The 20,669-nt window shown below is 44.7% G+C and overlaps 1 protein-coding gene and 1 pseudogene across 1 annotated transcript; one reads left to right on the top strand and one right to left on the bottom strand.

Moving 5' to 3' along the window:
- The first annotated feature begins 735 nt into the window (after positions 1 to 735).
- On the top strand, positions 736 to 5,756 carry LOC122096091 (cystatin-C-like). The gene is made up of 3 exons (XM_042666507.1): positions 736 to 1,052; positions 4,355 to 4,468; positions 5,416 to 5,756. The coding sequence occupies exons 1-3, from the start codon at positions 810 to 812 to the stop codon at positions 5,497 to 5,499; spliced, it is 441 nt and encodes a 146-aa protein (XP_042522441.1). The 5' UTR covers positions 736 to 809; the 3' UTR covers positions 5,500 to 5,756.
- Positions 5,757 to 12,807: 7,051 nt separating this feature from the next.
- Positions 12,808 to 13,302, bottom strand: LOC122096110 (annotated as a pseudogene).
- Positions 13,303 to 20,669: the final 7,367 nt, after the last annotated feature.

The following is a 20,669-nucleotide window of genomic DNA, read 5'->3' as shown; positions in this document are numbered from 1 at the left end:
AGAAGGTACCTTTTTTTATGGAATAATAGTGACTTGTGGTGGTGAATTTGGAGGGGAAAGGGTGGGGAAGGAAGCCTCTTTCTTTTCCCCCCAAACTTCCCTTCCGTTTGGCAAAGAAGTTCCAAAGGAACCGCAGGCAAGCGGTCAGGCAGCCAGCCAGCCAAGACTGGGTCTTTCAGACACCCCAGAAATGGTGTCCTTGCTCCTGAGATTCCCAGACTTTGACCCAGGACTGAACAAAAGTCTGACAATCCAGGAAGCCAAGAATGGACTGCCCTTTCCCCCTTTCCCCAGAGCAATCGAGTTCAGAGATCACAGGCTTCTCGAGGGTGCAAATAGCAGTGACATCTTTTCTAGAAACCAGGACTGGATGGAACTCAGAAGGAGGGGTCAGACATGGGGGAGGAGAGGGCTGGGGAGGTCGGGTGCCCGGAGTGGGGAGGTGACCCCCAGGACTATAGGAGTGCTGGGGGGGGGAGTCCTAGTGCGGAGGGATGTAGGATTGGGGACAGTCAGGACTGGCTGGAGGCTGGAGGGGTCCTACCGTGGGGAGGGGAGGGAGGAGCCCAGGCAGGAGCAGGGGGGTGGGGGAGGAGGCTGGAAGTGTGCGGCCGGGATGGGAGGGAGGAGCAGGGGCGGAAGAAGAGGGGCGGGTGGAGGCCGGAAAAGGAGGAGCCTGGCGAGGGCGGGTGAGATGGGGCGGGCCCCAATCCGGGATAAAAGCCGGGAGGTACGCCCAGCGTGAGGCCCGCGGTCCCCGGCAGCTCCAGCCCTCGCCCCGGTGTCTGCGAGCGGAGTCGCTGCCCGTCATGTCGTGGAGCCTGCGCCTCTCGCTGCTCCTGCTGGCCGCCCTGGCCGCGGCCCGGGCCGTGAGCCCCGAGGCCGGCGCGAGCGCCAGCCAGCCGCGGGTGAAGATCGGGGGCATCGAGGAGGCCGACGCCAACGAGCTGGGCGTGCGCAAAGCGCTGTCCTACGCGCTCAGCGAGTACAACAAAGCCAGTAACGACGCGTTCCACAGCCGCGTGGTGCAGGTGGTGCGCGCCCGCAAGCAGGTGCGTGTCCCGGCGGGGAGGGGGGCGGGCGGGGGGGGGGGGCGGACCTGGCTGGATCCTTTGCCCCGGGCGGGGTGGGGAGGGGGGTGGGACGTTCCCCGTCCCCGCTCTCCAGCCCTGCGGGCGCTGGAACTCATCTCTGCTTCTCACACTGGAGGGGTCCTCCATCTCCCTCTTTCAGACCCCAGCAGCCCTCCGTGGGCCTGTGTCCAGGCCTAAAACCCAGCCTGGCATTGCATCTGAAGGCCTGGCACCTTAATTGCTTTTCCCAGTTCTCTGCAGGCATCAGAGGCCCCAAGGGGACAGGTTAGGGGGAACCCAGCTTAACTCCCTACCACTAGCCTTAGTGGGACTCCCAAGTCAGTGTAACAGCTATTGGCCAGGTGACCACGGCCCCCCCCCTACACACACACACACACACACACACACACACACACACACACACACACACACACACACACACACACACACACACACACACACACACACACACACACACACAGGATACCTTTACGAAATGAGGTCTTAGCACGACTCCCAAGTCAGTGTAACAGCTATTGGCCAGGTGACCACGGCCCCCCCCCTACACACACACACACACACACACACACACACACACACACACACACACAGGATACCTTTACGAAATGAGGTCTTAGCACGTTTCCCCCTGACTTCTTGTTCTGACACGATTGCAGATTCATAGAGCAGCTTCCAAGAGTCTCAGCACCCCTGTGGATCCTACACCTCATCCTTCCTGGATGATTGCTTGCCCTGCCCATGTTTACTGGTCCTCCTCCGCTCTCTCCCCACACACCTATATGTGTCTATGTGGGTCTATGGGCTTACATGCATTTATTTCTCTAAACTTTATTTTTAAGTTGTTGTACAAAGGGGATTCAATTCAGCAAGTCAGATTATGAGTACAATGGATCTTGATCCATGTCAGCTCTTCCATCCCCCCCTTCCCCATCCCATCCACTCTCAAGTTCCCTAGTTCCATTCTTACATAATGTACATTGAATAATATGATTGTATTTGCCTACCCTTCCTCTCTCCATTCTTGTGCTCCCCTCTAAGCTTTTGAGAGCAGATGCTTCAATGTACATTTCTTGCAAACCAAAGAGCCTTGTCTGCATACCCAGGAGTCAGTTTTGAAAATCAAGAATTAACACTGCCTGCCAGGCGCTGGTGGCTCACACCTGTAATCCTAGCTACTCAGGAGGCTGAGATCGGGGTTCAAAGCCAGCCCGGGCAGGAAAATCCGTGACACTCTTATCTCCAATAAACCACCAGAAAACCGGAAGTGGTGCTGTAGCTCAAGTGGTAGAGCGCTAGCCTTGAGCTGAAGAGCTGAGGGATAGCACTCAGGCCCAGAGTTCAAGCTCCACGACTGACCAAAAAAAATTAGCACTGCCACAATTACCTCACATTCAGACTCACTGGATTTCCCACTGGTGGGCACTCAAATGTGGGCTACAGTCAGTATTAGACTCCTGAGGCTCCTTCCCTGTGTTGCATGTCCTGCTGTTTTCATGTCTGGCCTTTGAAGTGGGTCCTTCCTGCCAGTTGCTGGTGAACTTCATGAACCCCATCCCGGATAGCTGCACGTGAATAGGGATACCACAAAACGATAGTATTTCCTAGTGACATTGTGGTCATCTTTGAGTGTGTGTGTGCCTGTGACCTCCACACTGTGAAGTCCTATGGCACATTTCTCAGAATGTGTCCACATCTATCATACATGACTGTGTGGACTGCTGCCCAGTCTTAGCTGACCTTTTATTTCCTTCTTCGGAATGTCTTGCTTCCTCTTCCTGGTACTTTTCAGGGTGAGGGACCATGGCCTCCCATCTTGAGGTAGATGTATAATGGCCAGTAGCCCTGGACCCTTGAGTAGAGGACTACACTGGACCCTGCCTCCGCCAGGTCTCAGTGTGCTAGGGGAACAAGGGTCTCAAGGGAGCATGAAGGGCTGCTGGGTCCCAGGCTTGAACTTGAAGGACTGGAATTCAGAGCAGAGGGCCTGAGTCTCACTGCAGAGCAGCACATAGTGATTCAGCCATAGATGTTGCCTGGAGTACCAGTATCCAGAGCTCATTTCCATCTACTGTTTAATACTCATATGAATGAAGGCAGTTCATTTCTTCTGTGGCAGCAGTTACCTGCCATTGTTCCCCATAAATATGAGATGTGTTTCCCATGGTCCTTGCTAACCTGTGCACGCTGTAGGTGTGACACTCGCTTGGGAAGGGAACATAGGGTGTTACAGGCTACTGGGTTCATGATGGGAAAGTGATACAAAAGGGCATTCTTTTTTGCATAGGGCAAGGTCTGGAGCCTTATCCCCTGTCCCTCACTCTGGGCTTCACAACAGTTCTGATACGTTGAGTCTAGGATGCCCTGTGCCAGTAAAGGGTTAGATTCTACTCTTTAACTACATTGTAGCCCTGCCTCAAGCCTATACATATAGCTACTCAGGAGGCTGAGATCTTGAGGATCACAATTTGAAGCCAGCCTAGACAGACAAATCTGTGAGATTTTTATTGCCAGTTAGCAAAAAGCCAGATGTGGAGGTGTGGCTCAACACCAGTCTTAAACAAAAAAGCCAGGCAACAGGGCAAGATCTTGAGTATTAGCACAGAGAGAGAGAGAGAGAAAGAGAGAGAGAGAGAGAGTTGCCCACCAACAGTCACAATGAAGGAGGGGACGTTTGAGTGAAGGTCTTTCTTATTGGTTTCCCCTCTGTACGCTAAGCGCTCCACTTCCTGCTGGGAAATGAGGGAATAGTAAAACTGGAATCAATGGAGAGAATGGAATCTCGTGTGGGCTGCATGCTGGTCACTAGAGTTTAGCTGAAGTTTAATCATCGGACCACAAACTTTCTAGAATGGAATAGTGCCTCTGCCTCCTAAGCCACAGGCAGCAGAATTTAGTGACTCATATGTTGTGGCCCAGAGCCTAAGCTTTCTGCTCAGACCAGCACTGGCGCATAGAACACAGAGCTTTTTATTTACCTCCTTCATGGCTGTCTCCTGAGCTGTTCCTTCCATCCCTGAATCCAGTGAAAGGGTGTTAGTCCCCAGCTTTTGCGTTCTGTTTTTCCGGCTTCTTCTTTAACTCAACTTCAGGAGACATTTCACCAGAGTGGATCAGAAGTAGAGAAGTGATAGCTGTGTGCCTTGTGGGTAATGGTTCTGATAGCTCAGGAATACAGGCGTGAACCCTAGGCAAACATGTCAGCTCCATGTAACATGGGTGTGTGTATGTGAACTTGACCAATGTTATTCTTTCCACCATAGCTTGTGGCTGGAGTGAAGTACTACTTGGATGTGGAGATTGGCCGGACCACATGTACCAAGTCCCAGTCCAACTTGAGTGACTGTCCTTTCCATGAGCAGCCCAATCTGAAGAGGGTAAGTACCTGACATGGGTAGGGGACCAATCTCAGTCAGGTTATTGGTGTGCATTTGTGTAGATACCTGTGGAAAAGTTGGGGTACACACAAGTGGGTGTATGAGGAAGTGAATATGTACGGGAATGTGATGTCTCAGTAACAGATAAAACAGATGTGGGGATGCAAGTGAGTATCTGCTGATCCAGATTTGTGCTCTTGTATGCCTGTGTAGAGTAACAGTCTATGCATGTGTATGATTAGTTTGAATTTCTCCGTGGCTTTAAGCTAGGAATTAGGATGCTGGGGAAGCCTTTCTGCTTTAATTGTGTTGCCTGCTAGACTAGAGAAAGTAGCTGCACAGGTGATTCTTGGAGGAGGGAGAAGATGTTGTGTTTAATCCTATCCTGGGGCATCTGCTCAGAGCCACACATATCAGAGCTACCTGTAAAGTAGCTAAAGCCCTTGAGTTCTGCCCCATCCAGACACCAGCCTCTTTCTATACAGGGTCAGTTTCTGTGACATCGTGGCTTAGAGGACAGCTATACTCACTTTGTCACTCCTCCTCATCCCCACTCCCTTTCAGAGGCCTTTTTCATGCTCCCCCTTCATGCCTCTGAGCCCCACTTACATTGGCCCAGGAGTTAGAGGGGAGTCAACTTTGCAGCTATGAGCCTTCATCCCTTGGCCTGCCCCTCCAGGGTTCCCACCTTGTATAGATGCTCCATAGATCATCAAGGAATCCTCTGAGGAGGAGGACATAGGTCCCCTGGTAGATTTGGAGCAATGGAGGCATGAGGAGCAGACACTGAAGTGTTGAGCAGAGCATCCTGGGCTTCTGCAGGGACTGTGATATTCAAGTCTCACCTCCACCATTCTGCAGCTCCACTGTCCACTCTGGCGTCTTATGGTTGGGCAGCTTCCCTTTCAACGGTAACCCATTGCCCTTTTCTCTTTTCCCTTTTGCAGAAAGAACTCTGCTCCTTCCAGATCTACAGTGTCCCCTGGACGGGCAAAGTCTCCATGTTAAAATCCAGTTGTGAGAATGCCTAAGGGGCTGAGGGAGGCTGGGCCATGCTGAACGCCCTTCATCACACTCCTCCCCTTCCCGCGCTAACTCTTAGATGATAGCGCACCCAGGAGGACATCTGGTGTGCTAGCACTAGCAGACTAGTAGAGGAGGCTGCTCCAGGAAGCTTGAACACCTATGCATCTCTCCCCCTTTCTTCCTTCTCCTTGTATTTTTTTTTTTTAACTACTGCATGTTGCCCACAGATGCTTCTTCCCTACTCAATAAAACAGTACAATCAGCTCTGCTGTTGCTGTCTTGGGATGTGAGGGAGGAGGGATTTGAGTAGATAGGGAGCCAGAAGTTTATGGAGAGGAAGCCTATAAGATAGATGTCAGGAACAGCCTTTTAACGACTGCTGAGTTCTCACTGGGCCCTCATCCTGGGGAAAGCCAGGCTACATACAAGGGGTCTTAGCATCCTGAAAGCTACTATGCCTGAAAGGCCACCCAGAGGTGCTTCAGGTAACACCTGAACTCTGCAAAAGCTGCCAGCCAGGTGAGTGAGCCACCATGGATGCAGGCCCAACTGGAACTCCCAGGTGACTGCAGCCAGGCACATAGAGCCCCTGAGTAGAACTATACAGTTGGACTTGCCCAAAGTTCCAACCTAGAGCAGTGCAATCAGTTTATTTTGGAAACCACAGAGTGTTAGATTGACTCTACTACTGTACTACACAAATCAGTATCTGGTGTGTGTGTGTGTCTGTGACCTGGACTAGCTCCTGAGCATAGTGATAACTTCCTTTTTGGGATGATGAAGATTAAATGTGCTTTATTCTGCATACCACATTGTGATACATTGGAGTTTATCATATGAATCTATATTAATTTGGCCCCAAGGCTCACAGACTACTTTTTGGTTATTACTATCTTTAAGTAGTTGTACCAAGGGGTTTCAATTCAACATGTCAGTTCATGATTACAGTGTCATCCCTTCAAACTTCATGTGTTTTCATAAGACTTTATAAGTCTTGAAATTTTTCACAGCAATGTTTTTAGTTATTGGTGTGAGATTTCCAAAGGTAGCCTCAAAAAGCCACCTTAATCTCAGAGGAAATACCGGTAGCTTCATAGACTACATTCTGTGTCTCAATCCAAAACCCAGCTGGTTTTCTTTGTTGGTCATTGTTGCCAGTTTGACGTTTTTAAACATAATGTGTTCATGGGTTTTAGGTAAAGACACTTTCTTCTCTGTTATCTCTTACATTTCATTTTCTGTATATATTTATTCTTAATATTTTTTTAAAGATCAAAAAGATCAAAAGGCAGAAGTAGTGTTTGGAACCCAGATTATTATTCATTTATATCTCCATATCAGAGATGACATTTAATAACCCCAGCTTTTCATTTAGGCATGTGCATGTTTTTATTGTGTCTCTAGAGTAACCGAACATCTTCTAGACCTGTGAAATTTCCCCTGGATGTTTTCTATCCCTAGGCACAGTATTTGTTGCACTGGATGTGTCTGACACCAATCACTGAGGAGGGCAAGTCAGTGATGTCCCTGTTTTTCTGGCTGCTGCTGTCGCAGCTCATTATGTGCAGACTCAGAGGTCTGGGATGGGATAGCCCGCTGCTGTTGTCAGGTGAGAAAGGAGCTCTCAATTATTAGTAGTAGAACTGACCTGGAACAAGACAACAGCTTCATTCAAACACCAAGAGAGAAAAGTCTAAATCCCTTTCTGGCATTAGGAGGGTAAAAGTAGGCTCCCTGTTCCTTCTCAGTCTACCCTGTACAAACATCTGAACTCACCATTAACACACAGAAAGCTGTGAACTCTCGAGTGCAACGATAGCTCAACAAGGACCAAATTCTCTTTAATTCATGTCTGCTTCTTTGCGCTTGGCCTTGCGATTCCCAAAAGGGCAGTACAGAATCATGTCACCAGAGGCAAATGTGGACAAGTCAGTTTAACTCGGTGGTCACTGTAAAGTCAGAACTGTGATCAGCTCCCTCAATACCAAGCTGTGTATGATGCAGTCACCTGCACTGGGGACCACATTGCAAGCTCCATTTACCTATTTCCCTCTGAGCAATGGATTTTATTGGTCTAGGAGGAACCTGGACATTGGGGCTTTAAATACCTACTGCCAATGTCTTCAGTCACCTGCTTAATCTATAACCCAGTTTCCCTTGTGAAAGTCTCTTCCTCATACATCTATGCATTGCCAAAGGGGAAGTGTTCTCATGGTTATAACTTGCTTCTCAACACACTTAGTGCTCTAAAACCCAATATTTCATCCTTGATTTCCACAGCAGAAGCAATTGAAAACATCCCTCAACCAAAGGGTAGATTAGGTCATTGGGCTCAACTGGGGATTTCAAGAAGCTCATATCTTCAGTCCCAGTACTGGGCATTTCTGCCGTTAAAATGCTCTTGACATCATTTCCAAAGGCCTCTTAGCCTTCATCCCACAGGTCACTGGCATCATGTACTTTGCTGATTCTTCTTTCCTTTAGTGTGTCTCATTCATCCACATGACCTTTTCCTCTGCATCTCAGGAAGTCTGCAGGCTCCCTCTGTAGTGTAGAACCTTTTAGCTTCTGGGAGATTTTTGCCACACCCATGTACATGCTCTGATACGCTGGGCTTCCCAGTGAGCAGGCTCCACCCCTTTTGAGGGACTTTTGATCATGAACAGCAACATTTGGGTTTCTTTGACCCCAACCCAAGCTCCCAATGACAACCTAAGGAAAATACCTCCAGTCCTGCATTGCTACCCGCAGACTGTTGCTGTGTGGTGCTGTGTATAACTACTGCTGTGTTTTTCACACTGTTCCTTATTGAGTCACCAGCACACACCCCTGAAGTTGGTGGCTGACTCATCAAGAGCCCTGCCTTCTTAAAATAACAAACAGTTTCCAGTGGGGATCCACCCCTCTCCTTTCCCTTTCTTTGTTTGTAGGGAGCCTGACTCTGCTGTGGACCAGCGGCTGAACCTGTTCCAGTCTGGCCACCCAGGACTCATGGGGCTTAATAGTGGAACTTGGTCTGATTATAGTTAGGGTATCTTATATAAAATGCATAGGACCGAACATAGTTCAATATTTGGAACTGTGGGATACTTGTACATACACATTCCAATTTCTTGTGGCTAGGAATAAGTCTAAGTACAAAATTCATAATCTAAAGTTAATTTTATATCATATTTAAAAATTTTTATCATAAAGGTGATGTACAGAGGGGTTACCGTTACATAGGTAAATAATGAGTATATTTCTTTCTGAAGAGTGTTACCCTCTCCCTCATTTTCTCCCACTTCCCTGTCCTCTGACTCCCCTCACCCACAAGTTGTAAAGTTCGTTTCTAATGTAGTATCTAGAGAGTATCACTGTTGCATTGGTTCACCCTTTGTCCCATTTCTGTGATTCCCCTTCCCTTTCCCAAATCAGATAAACGTATATGCAAAACAAAGGATACAGAAATCAAAATCAGTGACAACAGGGAATAAACCAAAGGGGGAAAAAAAGACCTGCAAATAGAACAATTAAAAAAAAAAACACAACAACCTCTTGCTTCCATTTCTTGGGCTTCATTTCGACAAGCATCACTTTATATAATATTCTTAATAATTTCATGCATAAAACAGTCGTCAAGGAGGATGCACAGATGCAAGGGAAAACCAAATGCTAAGTGAAAGACATCAGCACGAATGTGTTTTTATTATTATTATTTTTATTTGAAAATGTTAAAAACAGAGGGGTTGCATAAGTCAGGCAGAGTACATTTCCTCCCGAACAATGTCATTCCTTCCCTGCAGCTTTCCCAGTTTTTCCCCTCTCATCCCACCTACAAATTATATAGCTCATTTTCAACGTAGTGTCCAGTGAGTACCATTGCTGTATTTGTTTACTCTTTGTCTCTCCACTTCTGTGCCTCCCCTTACACTCCCAAAGACATACACACAAGACACAAAGGAAACAAAAATAGCAATAAGAAAGAAACCCTCATTTCCATTTCCTGGAGTTCATTTTGATAAGTGCTATTTTGTATGATCAGATGAATGTGTGCCTGTGCCTTTTTATTCTTCTCTTTTGGTCTCATTGTATATGAATGCCTAGATACCTGTATAGTTTATCATATCCCAGTATATTTAGATCTAGCTTTTGCATATGAGAGAAAACATGCTCTGTCTCTCTAAGCTTGGTTTACCTCACCATGGTTTGTTCTAGGTCCATTCATTTCTCTGCAAATGACACAAATATGATTCTAATGGCTGTGTAAAATTCCACTGTGTATAGATACCACATTTGTGGTACCACATCTATTGTAGGGCACCCTGACTGTTTCTACCACTTGGTTATTACAAAGAGGACAGCAATGAACATGGATGCAACACAACCTATTACACGACCAAATTTGCATGAAAAAGCCAGAACAGACAAAGTTATAGTGATAGATGGGTGCCTAGGCCTGGAGACCGTTGGAGTAGGGAAAGACTACTAATGGGGAGCGGGTTAGGGTTAGGGGAGCATGGTCTGGATGTGGTTTGTTCTCCATGTATTCCTGTCCAAGGAGTTTGTTTCTCAGAGTGGTGTTTGGAGATGGACATGAGGTAGGAGGCCTGAGGTCCTGGGAGGCAGCCACACAGAAGAGATGAGATTATTCTCAGGGACCCTTGATTTTGTTCTCAGGATAGACTGTCATAAAAGGAGCACAGCTTCCCTGCTCCTGGTTTCTGTCTTGTGATTTACTCTCTTGCTCTTACACAGTTTCCCATCATTTGTGGTACCCTCCTCCTCCTTGCCAAAGCTGCCCTTGATTGTGAGCTAAATGAGCCCCTTTTCTTTTTCAGGTTCCCCATTATAGTAGAAAAAAGTGACCAATAACAGGTAGCAATCAAAACTGCCTAAAAGTAAATTGTGATATTTACACCATTTGGGGGGAATATCCTAAGAACCACTGACTTGCACACTTTAAATGGGTGAATTGCATTCCATGTAGCTGAATAAAAACTCTGTTTTAAAATATATCATAGTAAAGCTACATTTTACCCAAGCAAAATGTTTATTTTCTTCTTTTTCCCATCTGAATAATTTCTAGTCATGTTTTTCAATCAAGCTTCAACAAAATGTTAAAAGCACTGAAGGGGGGCTACTCAGGAGGCATCTCCTTATTATAAGCCAATGTGGAACTGCCCCCCCCCAAACTTAGCAAATGCACCTGCAATTCATATCACTTTATTCCCACAAGTAAGGCGAAATTAAAGTGAAATTTTAATTCTCCTTCAGTTGATACTCTGAGGCATTTAGGCAAAAAGTAAAATGTAAAAAATACTCTCCAAAGAAAAGTTTTAGAGCCAGACACCAGAATTACAGACAAATCCAGCCTATCATACTCTTATCTTCAATTAATCACCAAAAAAGCTAGAAGTGGATCTGTGGTTCAAGTGGTAGAACACCAGCGTTGAGATTAAAAAGCTAAGGGACAGCACCCAGGCTCTGAGTGCAAGCCCCAGTAATGGCACAAAATAAAGTTTTCAAACTATGTCCCTAAATCCTTCTTCAGCTTGGTCAGAATTTAAATCCTGGGTACTGAAGTTCCAGCCACAGGCATGGCTGAAGGAAAGGCTCCTGCCTGTGTGAAGCCATCATCTTACCATGATTGACTGAGTTTGTGTAAGACAGTGATGTTCAAAGCTCAGGCTCTGGAGCAACAGTAGGAGCTATATCAATGGCAGCTTGCGATAGATGCAAATTCTCAGTCTCCACCTCAGCTTGCTGCATCACAAACTTTGGGGTCCATGATATGGATGCTAAGAGGCTATGGTAGGTGGCTTTCTGGGCAACCCATGCCCCAGGGCCCATCTCCTGGGGTCCAGGCCTTTGTGTAACCCTTTGGCCTTGTAATGATCAGGACTTAGTGTCCATCTTCTAATGCACTGAATACAGCAGAAATGACAAACATGTCACTGTGGCTTCCCCTTCTGACTCTGGCTCTCTTCACACTAGCTGCTCTGTTGCAAGGACACCCAGGTGGATGATAGACAAACAAGACAAGGAGACAAGGCTTGTCATTGGCTACCTGGGGAAATATGAACAGTCCCTACCAACCCACCACAGCCAATCTTCCCAGAGCCAGCAGCCACAGCGGCATCATGACTATTGCTTCCTCAGAGGCCATGAGCTGGGGCACTCCATGGTGCCACACCTGGATTTCTGACCTATATAAACCACATGATCACAGACACCTATTATTCAGGCTGCTACGTTTACAAAGCTTTGTTATACATGTATAATTATTCCACAGAGCCCTCTGTGGTTTGGGAGCTTGAGGACCATTGTTTTCATTTCAGGATGGTCAGTCCCCAACAAGGCCACACACTTCTCTCTTCCCTTTACCTCCCAAGAAGGTTGATGCATTTTTGCTGCTTCCCCTTATCCTTTAGGCCACTCCCTCACCTTTCCAATTCTGGTGGACGTGAGCCTTTCTGCCTCACCTCCATTTTCCTCTTTCTAGCCCACTTATTTTCTGTTCTTGTACCATTCTCCACACTATGCCAAAGGGCTGCCCAAAGAAGGGTTTAGGTGATAACTGCCCATCTGTCTCCAAATATCTACTATTGAAGCAGATCTTTCTGTTCTCTTGACCTGAGCCAGGTGAATTTCCTAGCAGAATGCTTGACAAGTTCCCACAGTCACACCCGTGGCTATCCTTGGCTAGCTCCCATTGACAGCCACACTTCTGTAGCACTCTCTCTTACTGTGCTTGAATTACTCAAGACTCTCATGACCCAGAAGCCAACCTGGATTTCCACCTACCAAGTCTGAGGCACCTGGGATGCCACCAGCAGAGCTGTGGGTATTGCAGGCAGGTGGAGTTGGTGGATATCTGGCCAGGTCATTCCAATGGTGTTCAGACCTAGCTATACAAACTGTGTGAGTTGATGCTGAGTACAGTACCCTGCCCTAGGTGATTGAGAGCTATAGGAGGCAGTGCTCAACTGTCCATCTCCTAGTTCATCTCCATCAGAACTCTTAGATGACCAGGTGCATTGTCAATGAGCAATCTTGTATTGTTTTGTTTTGCTTGTTGGTCCTAGGGCTTGAACTCAGGGCCTAGACACTGTCCCTGAGCTTCTTTATTGCTCAAAGATAGCACTCTACCACGTGAGCCGCAGTTCTATTTCTGGTGGGATTTTTTTTTGTAATTTATTGGAGATAAGAGTGTCACGGACATTCCTGCCTCAACTGGCTTCAAACTGTGATCCTCAGATCTCAGCCTCCCAAGTAGCTAAGATTACAGGTGTGAGCCCCCGGCCCTCAGCTGAAGTCTTGCTCTCTTCTTTTTGGTGGGAAAAAATATATATATTTATAATTCGCCAGCTGGATTCAGTTTAGATGATTCCAATTTTGTTGGCAACATCTAAAGCATCATAATCAGGAGCCAGCTGAACATATGCCTTCTTCTCTCCATTAGGTCTGATCAGGGTATGGACCTTAGCCACATCAATGTCATAGAGATTGGTGCTTGTTGGTCTTGACATGCACAATGAACACAAGTGTGTTGTTGTCTTCTATCTTCTTCATGGTTGACTCAGTGCTCAGGGGGAACTTGATCATAGCATAGGGGTCAAGCTTGTTTCTCCTTGGAGCACTCTTGGGAGGGTATTTGGACTGACTGGAGACACAGTGTCTTGGGCTACCGGAAGGTGGGCGAAGTGTGGATCTTCTTTTTTGTGGCTGTGGACACCTTTCAGCACTGCCTTCTTGGCCTTCAAAGCCTTTTCCTTGGCTTCGGCTTTAGGAGGGGCAGGAGCTCCCTTCTTCACTTTCAGCGCCATCTTGGTGAAAAGGTGCAGTCTTGTTCTTAAAGGAATCTTTCCAAGCAGTAGTTATTAGCAATGGGCTTAAAATGCTCAATGAGGGGCTGGGAAGGTGGCTCAGTGGTAGAGTGCTTGCCTTGCATGCATGAGGCCCTGGGTTCGATTCCTCAGCACTACATAAGCAAAAACAAAAAAGCCAGAAGTGGCGCTGTGGCTCAAGTGGTAGAGTGCTAGCCTTGAGCTGAAGAGCTGAGGGACAGTGCCCAGGCCCAGAGTTCAGGCCCCATGACCAGACCCCCCCCCCCCAAAAAAAATACTCAGTGAACCATGTTGTAAACAGATGTGCTGCCATTCAGGCTTTGTTGTTCTACTCATAAAGTACAGAATCAATTAAGCCTAATTCTTGAGGTTACTAGAATTTTCAGAATGGCAGAGGAGTATTGGCTTCTACTTAAAGTCCCCAGCTGTGCTACCCCCTGACAAGAGCGTCAGCCTGTTCCTCAAAGCACGGAAGCCTGGCCTTGACACTCTTCAGCGACGAGTGTTCTAGATGTGTTCATCTAATACAAAGCTGACTCATCACATTGAATAGCTGTTGCTCACTGTAGCCCCCTATCAAAGCTCTCAGCAAGATCTTCCACAGAACTTACTGCAGTTTCTATCACATGCTTCTTTCTTTAAGCTTCCTATTGATTCCTGTTGATCCAGCTTCACCTGTAGCACCACCCCAAGCTCACTACCAGGCTGAGCTCCCAGGCTGGCTGATCCTTGCCTCCAGCACCCCCAGGACAGTTCTGGGTGCCCTTTAAAAACCTCCAGTGGCAAAGTGCCACCTGTGAGGTCACTTGTCATTTTCAGACCATTTTCAGGCACACAGGTAGAACTAAGAGAAGAAGCAAAACCAGTGGTTATACAGAGTACCCCTATGGCTTTCCACTCCCAGGGCCCTGTTTCAACCCAGGCCTGCACTCCCTGAGCTGAGGGCTTTGTCAAGCCCACAAAATACCCAGCTGGCCACATCCTCTCAGTCTGGGGAGAAAGATAAGAAAGCAGCACTGGGAATGCTCACAGGGAACACTGAGCCAAGGAGCCAGACACAGGGCTTTCACTGGTAAATGCGTGGTGGGCACCTCCACTAACTCAAACTGACATGTACAAATGTTAACCTTCATAGTTGGTTTTCTTCTTTTCAGTTTTTATTTTCCCTCGGTTCCTATTTTTAAGCTAGACCAAAGCATGTTTTTTTTTTCAAAATATTCCCCTCCTGCTTCTGCTTAATTGCCCAAGGAAATACGATTCTGGAACAGAATGTTCTAGCTCTGGCCTCTCCCTCGCCTTTTGGCCACTAGCTGCGCAGTCACATTGCTGAGCAGACAAAAAATTCTCATCATGACAGCAGGGCGGACACAGAGAGCTCCGGATCCTCACGGGTCCACATGCCTCTGCTTGTATCTCTCTGGCATTCCTTACTTGGCTCCACCCAGCTGCCAAGGAGCTGGGACTTGGTTTCTCAGTGGATGGGCATGAGCCAAATCACAGCTCAAAGATCTATTTTTAAAGGAAGAAGAGTCAGCAGATGTGCCCAACTGTTATTCACAGTAAAAACAAAAAAGCAAAGAAACAAAAAAATACAACCATGAGTGTCTGTTTCCATGTTCTTTTTTATATGTTTTTTATTGTAGAAATACTGTACAGAGGGGTTACAGTTACCTGAGCAAGGTAATGAGGACATTTCCTATCAAGCATTGTTACCTCCTCCTTTTTTTTCCCCCTACCATCCCTTCTCTCCCACCTCACAACTACACTCTCCCTCACCCACTACTCCCCATCCTAAATTGTAAAGTTCGTTTTTCATCATAATGTCTTGTGCGTCTCATTGTTACAATGGGTCAACCTGTATCCCTATTTAAGCATTTTGTTTTTTCCCTTCCCCTTCCCAAGCTAGAGAAGTGCATATACAAGATGCAGGGCACTTCCATCAGAAAAAAATGACATTGCCTCTTTTGTTAGGAAATGGAAAGACTTGGGAAAAAATCATATTAAGTGAAGTAAGCCAGGCCCAAAGAAACATAGGTCCCATGGTTTCCCTTGTTTGCAGTGACTAGTACAGGTCTAGGAAGCTATGTACATAAGACCACATGAGATAATGTTAAGCAAAATGTACCCCAAGAGAGGGACACAAGAGGTTTTTTTTTCTTGTTTGCTAGTGTTTTTAATGTACTTACAATACACTATGTGATTCTTGTTTCTATTGTATGTTCTTCCCCCATGGTATAACCCTGTTTTCACTGGATTTGGTGCCAGTGCTCTGTACCTTGTGTATATATATTTGTACTTTGGGGAGGGGAAGGGATATTAGAGAACACTTAAATGGGGATGCAGGCTGACCCACTGTGATGACAAGATGTACAGGACACTATGCTGAAAACGAACTTTACAATGTCGGGGTCGGGCAGGAGGAGTTGAGGAGGTGGGGAAGGAAGTGATGGTAGGGGGAAAACAAAGGAGGAGGTAACAATGCTAGCTACGAAATGTACTCATTACCCTACTCATGTAACTGTAACCCCTCTGTACAACATTTTTACAATAATCTTTTTAATGCAGGGCACTGACATCAAATACAGTGAAAACAGGGGTTATACCATGGAGGAGGAACATACAAAGGAACAAAAAATCACATGGTACATTGTAAATACATTAGAAACAATAGCAAGAAAGAAAAAAACACTTGTGTCCCTATCTTGGGGTTCATTTCACTTAACATCACCTTATCTGGTCATATGTACATAGCTTTTGACCTTTTCTGCTTGACTCAGACATACACTAGTTATTGCAAATAAGGGAAATCATGGGACCTACGTTTCTTTGGGCCTGGCTTACTTCATTTATACTTTATTCCAAGTCTTTCCATTTCCTAACTATTGGGGCAATATCATTCTTTCTGATGGAGGCATAGATGTACTTCACTGCCCAGGGAACTAAATAGAACTGGCCACAGAATTTCCAGAGGTTCCTAGGAAATTCTAAAATATCATCATCATCATCATCATCATCATCATCATCATCATCATCATCGTTATTAGCAGCAGCAGCACTTGAATTTGAACTCAGGGCCTTAGTCTCTCTCAGCTGGTAATCTACTACTTGAGCCACACTCCCAGCCTTGCTTTTTGTTCTGTTCATTTTGGAGATGGAGTCTTATGAACTTTTCTGCTCAGGCTGGTTTCAGACCTCCATCTTAGCCTCCTGAGTAGGATTATAGGCATAAGCACTAATACCCAGCATATTAGGTTTATTTTGATTTAATATATTATTTGAGAACCAGTGATGCTTAGTCTTCTTTGAGTTATGTTTTATAAATTTTTTTGTTAACTTGTATGGGATTTCCAGAAATCTGGTACATCTTACAAAATATTATCAGGTCTAATCCTAACTATTATTTTAACATTTACTGTACTCAACAAAGAATCTGTATTCATTGGATCATTAATCATGACTTAAAAGTCTTTCTCCCCACAGTTACATTGCTTTTTTTCTGGTGCCTTTCTGGAAGATTTTTGTATGCAACTATAATCCTAAAGTTTTGTAAAACTCTCACAAGTTTAGGATTCCAATAACTACAGTCTGAGCAAAAACTTCCAACCTTCTCATAAGAAACTAATAATTTTGTAAACTCACTAGTCAAGATCAAGCAGAACAAGGTTTAATTACATGAAATGGAATGAATTAATGCAGAAAAACACAATTTTATGGGTTTTGTTTTGTTTTTGTTTTTTTTTTATTAAAATGTTGCTGATTCTTTTTATAGTTTGTTGTCTGAATTTAAGGGAATTTTTTTCCCTGTTAAACTATCGATAGTATATACCATTTTAGTAAAATAGACTTCTGTAAACCAAAAATTGGAACATTTAGTTGTTCCCAGGTATCCTTATTTTTATGACAATTTTTTAAGTTCCACTCAAAAAAACTGATCTTTTTTTCATATAATAGGATGTAATTGGAAATGTTGGCTTGTTTTAATGTAATGATTCAGAATGACAACAAAATACCTGACTGGCTTCCTTACTGTGGCATTCTAGTCTTGACAGATTAAACAAGAGAACAGGAAAGTTTAAGGAGTCTATGTGGTTGAGTATTATGGCTATCCTAGAGTAAATAATCAGGAGACTATAGCTACTTTGCAGACAAACTGACCTGACTGTGATAATCTTTGGTAAAAATGGCAGGGGCGGGGCAGGGGAGTTAGCAAGAGAAAAATTAAGTTTCAATACAATACTATGTTATACCTCTTCTTACATTGTGGACTTATTGGTTGTTGGTGAATTTGTTTCATCCTGTTAAAAAAAAAACTCTAACATCAGATTGCAAATCTCCAATAAGAACAAACACTCCTTCATTTGTGAAGGTCTAGACCCTGAAAATGGACAACTTAGTGTAAATTTCAAGTGACAGTCTGATGTGTGGGCCCTAAAATGAGATCACGAAATTTCCCATTGTCATAATTATAGACATCCCAGCTCCAAACCAGGATAAGAGGTTGCTGATGTCATGTTGTGGGCAGCTTTCTCCAACTGAGCAAGATTCCATCAAAACAAGATTCTATTCTTAATTTACCTTGTTTATGCTTACTTCTTTTACTTAACAATATAATGATGCATTTAGAATTTCACATAAGTAGCTAACTTTAGCAGATAACTTGACAGATGCTGAATCAATCTGTCACGTCAAATCCAAGGTCCTAAGAGAGTCTTTGGCCAACCTGGTGGGTAATTTTAGTGATACCCTTAGTGCAACTGTGTTCAACATTGTACTGAGGGTCTCCTTTGTAAAGCTACCACTCTCGGCTTCAAATGAATCGTTTTCTAGGATGCTAGGTGATAGAATTTCTGCCTGCCAACTGAGAAGTCAAAGCATTTGCACAGCTGCTACTGCTCTTGTTGTACATGGGTCAATAATGCCAGATAATTGTAGTGGCTAGGCTGAAAAAAATTAACGAATAGATTCTTTAGTCAAGGTGGACTCTTCAGCTTTTTCTTTACTCAATTTTAGTTTGTTTGGCTTAGGGGGGATCTTGACTGTGTTAGTTACTTTTATATAGCTGTGGTTCCAATATTTGAGGGCAACTAAAAGGGAGGAAGGGTTTATTTAGGTTCATGGTTTCAGAGTTGTCAGTCAGCATCATAGACAGCACACAGCAGAGCAGAGCTGTTCATATTATGAAAGACAGGAAGCAGAGACGTAAGTATTGGAAGAGACCAAGGCAACATACAGCTCCAACCACATAGCTGCAGTGACCTACTTCCTCCATGAAGGCCATACTCCCTATGTTACATCATCTCCTAATATATACACCATCCTATGGCAAAAGCACTAAAGTCTCAACCCACTTATTAGTCTAGAGCCCTTATAGTCTAATCCACTGTTGAAATGCCCTCTCATACGCTCACAAAAGTGTGTTTTACAAATTTCTGAAGCATTTCTCAATCCAACCATCTGACAATTAAGACCCACCATCCTCACACTGGCTGTGGAGCACATTCCAAACTCTTGGTATTGTCTTCCCAAGAGTTATAATCAAAGTATTCCTGGACACCCAGCTTTAAGAAGGCGTCCGATTCCAATGCAGCATTAAGGGTACCATCTGTAAGCTGGCCTGTGGAGAGCACTGAGCTGGTGGTCTCAGATATTTTTAAAGCCCTTCTGGCCTGTGATAGTTTTATTTATTCAGTGAATATATCCCAGCACAGGCCTTGTAGCAAGATGAACAAATTCTAAATGGTCTTGTGAGGATAACTCACATCTTCAGTCCCCTACACATCCAGCTATTCAGATCGTATCTTGCCTGTTCCCTGTCTCTCCTAATTTTGAGCTGATTTTGAAAACTGACAGAACTGTACCTAGAAGAGTCCAACATGGTTCTTCCCTGCTCTAGGACCTTGTAGGATTTTCACTCAATGAGAATGAGCAGTAAGTGAGCTTCTTTCAAGGTAAGAAATCCAACTCTAAAATCTGCTAGTTTCCATTAGAAGACTGCGTGTATTCCAAACTTGGTTATTTCTAGCCTAATGTGAGACTTCAGTGCCTGTAATGACCAGAAAGGAAGTAACAAAAACAGCCTGAGAAGTAAAAGTGTGGAGCATTTTTGTGTATTTGTTAAAAATCCAAGTTCCCAGGTCCCACTGCCAGAGGTTGTGAGGCTATCCGATAAGGCTTTCGAGCCCATGTATGTTTTTAACCTCCTCAAATAATTTTTTAAAATTGTATATATATATATATATTTAGTTTTTATCTTTTCATTTTTTTGCTGTTCCTGGGCTTTGAACTCTGGGCCTGGTGCTGTCCTTAAGCTCCTTTTGCTCAAGGCTAGCACCCTACCACTTGAGCTAGAAACCATTTCTGGTTTCTTCTGTGATTAAATAGAGATTGGCTTTGAACCACAGTCTTCAGGTCTCAGCCTCCTGAATAGCTAGGATTATAGGCATGGACCACCAGCACCCAGCTAAAATTATATTTTTTTATTTTTAAGTAGTTGTACAAAGGAGTTACCATTTTGGCAGACCAGCTTATAAGCACAGTGTGTCTTGATTAATATCACTCCTTTCATCATTTTCCCCATCCTTTCCAACCAAATCCCTCCCTTCCAATTTTATTAATTTCATAGAATATACATTGACTATATTTTCCCCTTCTCCTCTTTATTTGACCTCTCTCCCAACACCTTTCAAGTACCAATTCCCTGGTATTCATTTTGTTGGACTATGAATTAGTTTTGCTAAGGAATTACATGGTTTAAAGTCTCCCCATACTTGGTTAATACATTTGTGTATACTTGTATACAATCTGTATGTGTTTAAGTCAATAATGGCTTCCACATATGAGAGAAAACATGAATCCTTTGTCAAGCTGAGCCTGCCTTACTTCACTTAACATGTTTCTTTTTCCAGGTCCATCCATTTCTTTGCAGATGATATAATATTATTCTTCCTAATGGAAGAGTAGAATTCTGTCTCTCTCTCTCTCTCTCTCTCTCTCTCTCTGTCTGTGTGTGTGTGTGTGTGTGTGTGTGTGTGTGTGTGCATGTGTGTATGTGTGTCACATTTGCTTGATCTATTTGTCCATTGAGGGGTGTCTAGGCTATTTCTACCCTTTGGCTATGGTGAAGGGTGCAGCAACAAACATGGTTATATAAATGGATTTACTGTACCCTGATTCCAAATGATTTTTTTTGCCAGTACTGGGGCTTGAATACAAGCCTAGGTGCTGTCCCTGAGTATCTTTTGCTCAAGGCTAGTATGCTACCACTTGAGCCATAGCACCAGTTTAGTGTAGAGTCTCACTAACTTTCCTGTCTGGGTTGGTTTTGAACTGCGATCCTCAGATCTCAG

This window comes from Dipodomys spectabilis, unplaced genomic scaffold (genome assembly GCF_019054845.1).
Source record: "Dipodomys spectabilis isolate Male_0828 unplaced genomic scaffold, ASM1905484v1 ptg000365l, whole genome shotgun sequence".
Classification (NCBI taxonomy): domain Eukaryota; kingdom Metazoa; phylum Chordata; class Mammalia; order Rodentia; family Heteromyidae; genus Dipodomys; species Dipodomys spectabilis.
The sequence above is the reverse complement of the archived record's forward strand: the minus strand, read 5'-3'. Positions and strand labels throughout refer to the sequence as shown.

Excerpts from the sequence above, each read along its gene's own strand:
- LOC122096091 (XM_042666507.1), top strand. The coding sequence starts at position 810 with ATGTCGTGGAGCCTGCGCCTCTCGCTGCTCCTGCTGGCCGCCCTGGCC. Across the intron at positions 1,053-4,354 it reads TGGTGCGCGCCCGCAAGCAG|CTTGTGGCTGGAGTGAAGTA; the intron begins GTGCGTGTCCCG and ends TTTCCACCATAG. Across the intron at positions 4,469-5,415 it reads AGCAGCCCAATCTGAAGAGG|AAAGAACTCTGCTCCTTCCA; the intron begins GTAAGTACCTGA and ends TCCCTTTTGCAG.